This window comes from Dromiciops gliroides, chromosome 3 (assembly GCF_019393635.1).
Source record: "Dromiciops gliroides isolate mDroGli1 chromosome 3, mDroGli1.pri, whole genome shotgun sequence".
Classification (NCBI taxonomy): domain Eukaryota; kingdom Metazoa; phylum Chordata; class Mammalia; order Microbiotheria; family Microbiotheriidae; genus Dromiciops; species Dromiciops gliroides.
Window position 1 is genome coordinate 314,383,692 of NC_057863.1, and position 1,532 is coordinate 314,385,223.

Here is a 1,532-nt window from a genome sequence, read left to right on the forward strand (position 1 = left end):
CTTTTATCTCTTTTTGTATTCCCAGCACTTAACACAGTTCCTGACACATAGGAGGCCCTTGATAAATGATCGTTGACTGACTGACCAAGACAGTTCTTCCTGTAAAGTGGGAGAGACTGTGTGTCCTTATCTAAATATATAAAATAAATACAAGGTAAATTTTTTTAGAAAGGAGGTTACTAGTAGCTGGGGTTGATCAGGGAAGGCTTCATGTAGAAAGTGACATCCGAGATGAATTTTGAAGGAAAAATGATTCTTAGAGGCAGAAATAAGTTATTAATGCCTTCTGGGCATGAGAGGACAGCCAATATAACAGTGGGGAGATGGGAGATAGAACGCCATCTCTGAAAAATACTAATAAATAAATAGATAAATAGATAAATTAATGGTGACATTGACTAGACTATGAAGTAAGGGAAAGAAAGTAATACACTGGACATCGGAAAGGTCGGTTGTGCCAATTTGTGAAGGGCTTTAAAAGCCAAACAATAGAGTTTATAGATGACACCACAGGCAATAATATGGAGTCACTGGAGTTTATTCATTCTAGGGGTGATGTGATTAGACCTGAACTTTAGGAAAATCTCTTACCAAAGAGAATGCTTGTGATGGCAGAAGTATTATCGTGTAGATCAATTAGGAGGCCTTTGCAATAGTGAAGACAAGAGGTGATGAAAACCTAAAATAGGGTAGTGGCTGTGTGAGTAGAAACAATGGGGTGGTTAGCCAGACAGATTTTGGAGGTAGAAAGTTTGGCAACTTATTGGATATGTGAGGTGAGGGAGAAAGAAGAGAGAGAATTTTTTTCCCACAACTTCTATTTATTTCTTATTGAAATATAATTTATCTTCAAAAGGAACACGAACGATGCCTTCACACTCTTTCACTGGTAGGGTTTATGGGTGTTTTATAATATTCTGTCTGACCACATCAATGTCTCGGGATAAATGTTCCATAATACTACCAACAGCTGTTGTCGGTGCATAAAAATTCACCAGAAAATACCCATCTCTGTGATGGCGTTGATTATGTATGGAGATCTTATGCGGAAGTGCCCTTTCGCCCAGGTTTTCCAAATTCCTCACTACTGCGCTTTTATCCATTACAGCTAGTATCGTGCACTTCAGGGCACTGGCAGTCTCTTGCCGCTGCATGGCTTTCAGGATCAAAGCCAGCTCGTAGATAGGCATCCCAGAGCTAGAGGGCACAGGCTCCGTTGTGGCGAGGGTGAAAGGGCAGGCGGGCGCCCAAGGGGCGCAGTGAAGCGAGCCCGAGGTGAGGAAGGGGAAAGACAAGGAAGAGTGTGGGCTGCCTTGCTCCCAGCAGCAAGAGCCGAGAGAGACTTTAAGAACCCAAGTTATTGGATGATGGTACCCTGGACAGAAATAGGAAGGTTTAAAAGAAAGATGAGTTTTGGATGAAGGAGACCAGTCATTTATTCATTCCAATGCGCAGTTTTTGGACTTGTACAATGGAACCAATTATCTACAGTACCTACCTCACAAGGTTGTCAGCATAAAAGAATATGTACA

The 1,532-nt window shown here is 41.6% G+C and overlaps 1 protein-coding gene across 1 annotated transcript; it reads right to left on the reverse strand.

The window, feature by feature from the left end:
• Positions 1–821: 821 nt before the first annotated feature.
• MRPS6 (mitochondrial ribosomal protein S6) lies at positions 822–1,190 on the reverse strand. Its single transcript, XM_043991662.1, is given in 1 exon segment — positions 822–1,190. A coding segment is annotated over 1 exon segment (369 nt).
• Positions 1,191–1,532: the final 342 nt, after the last annotated feature.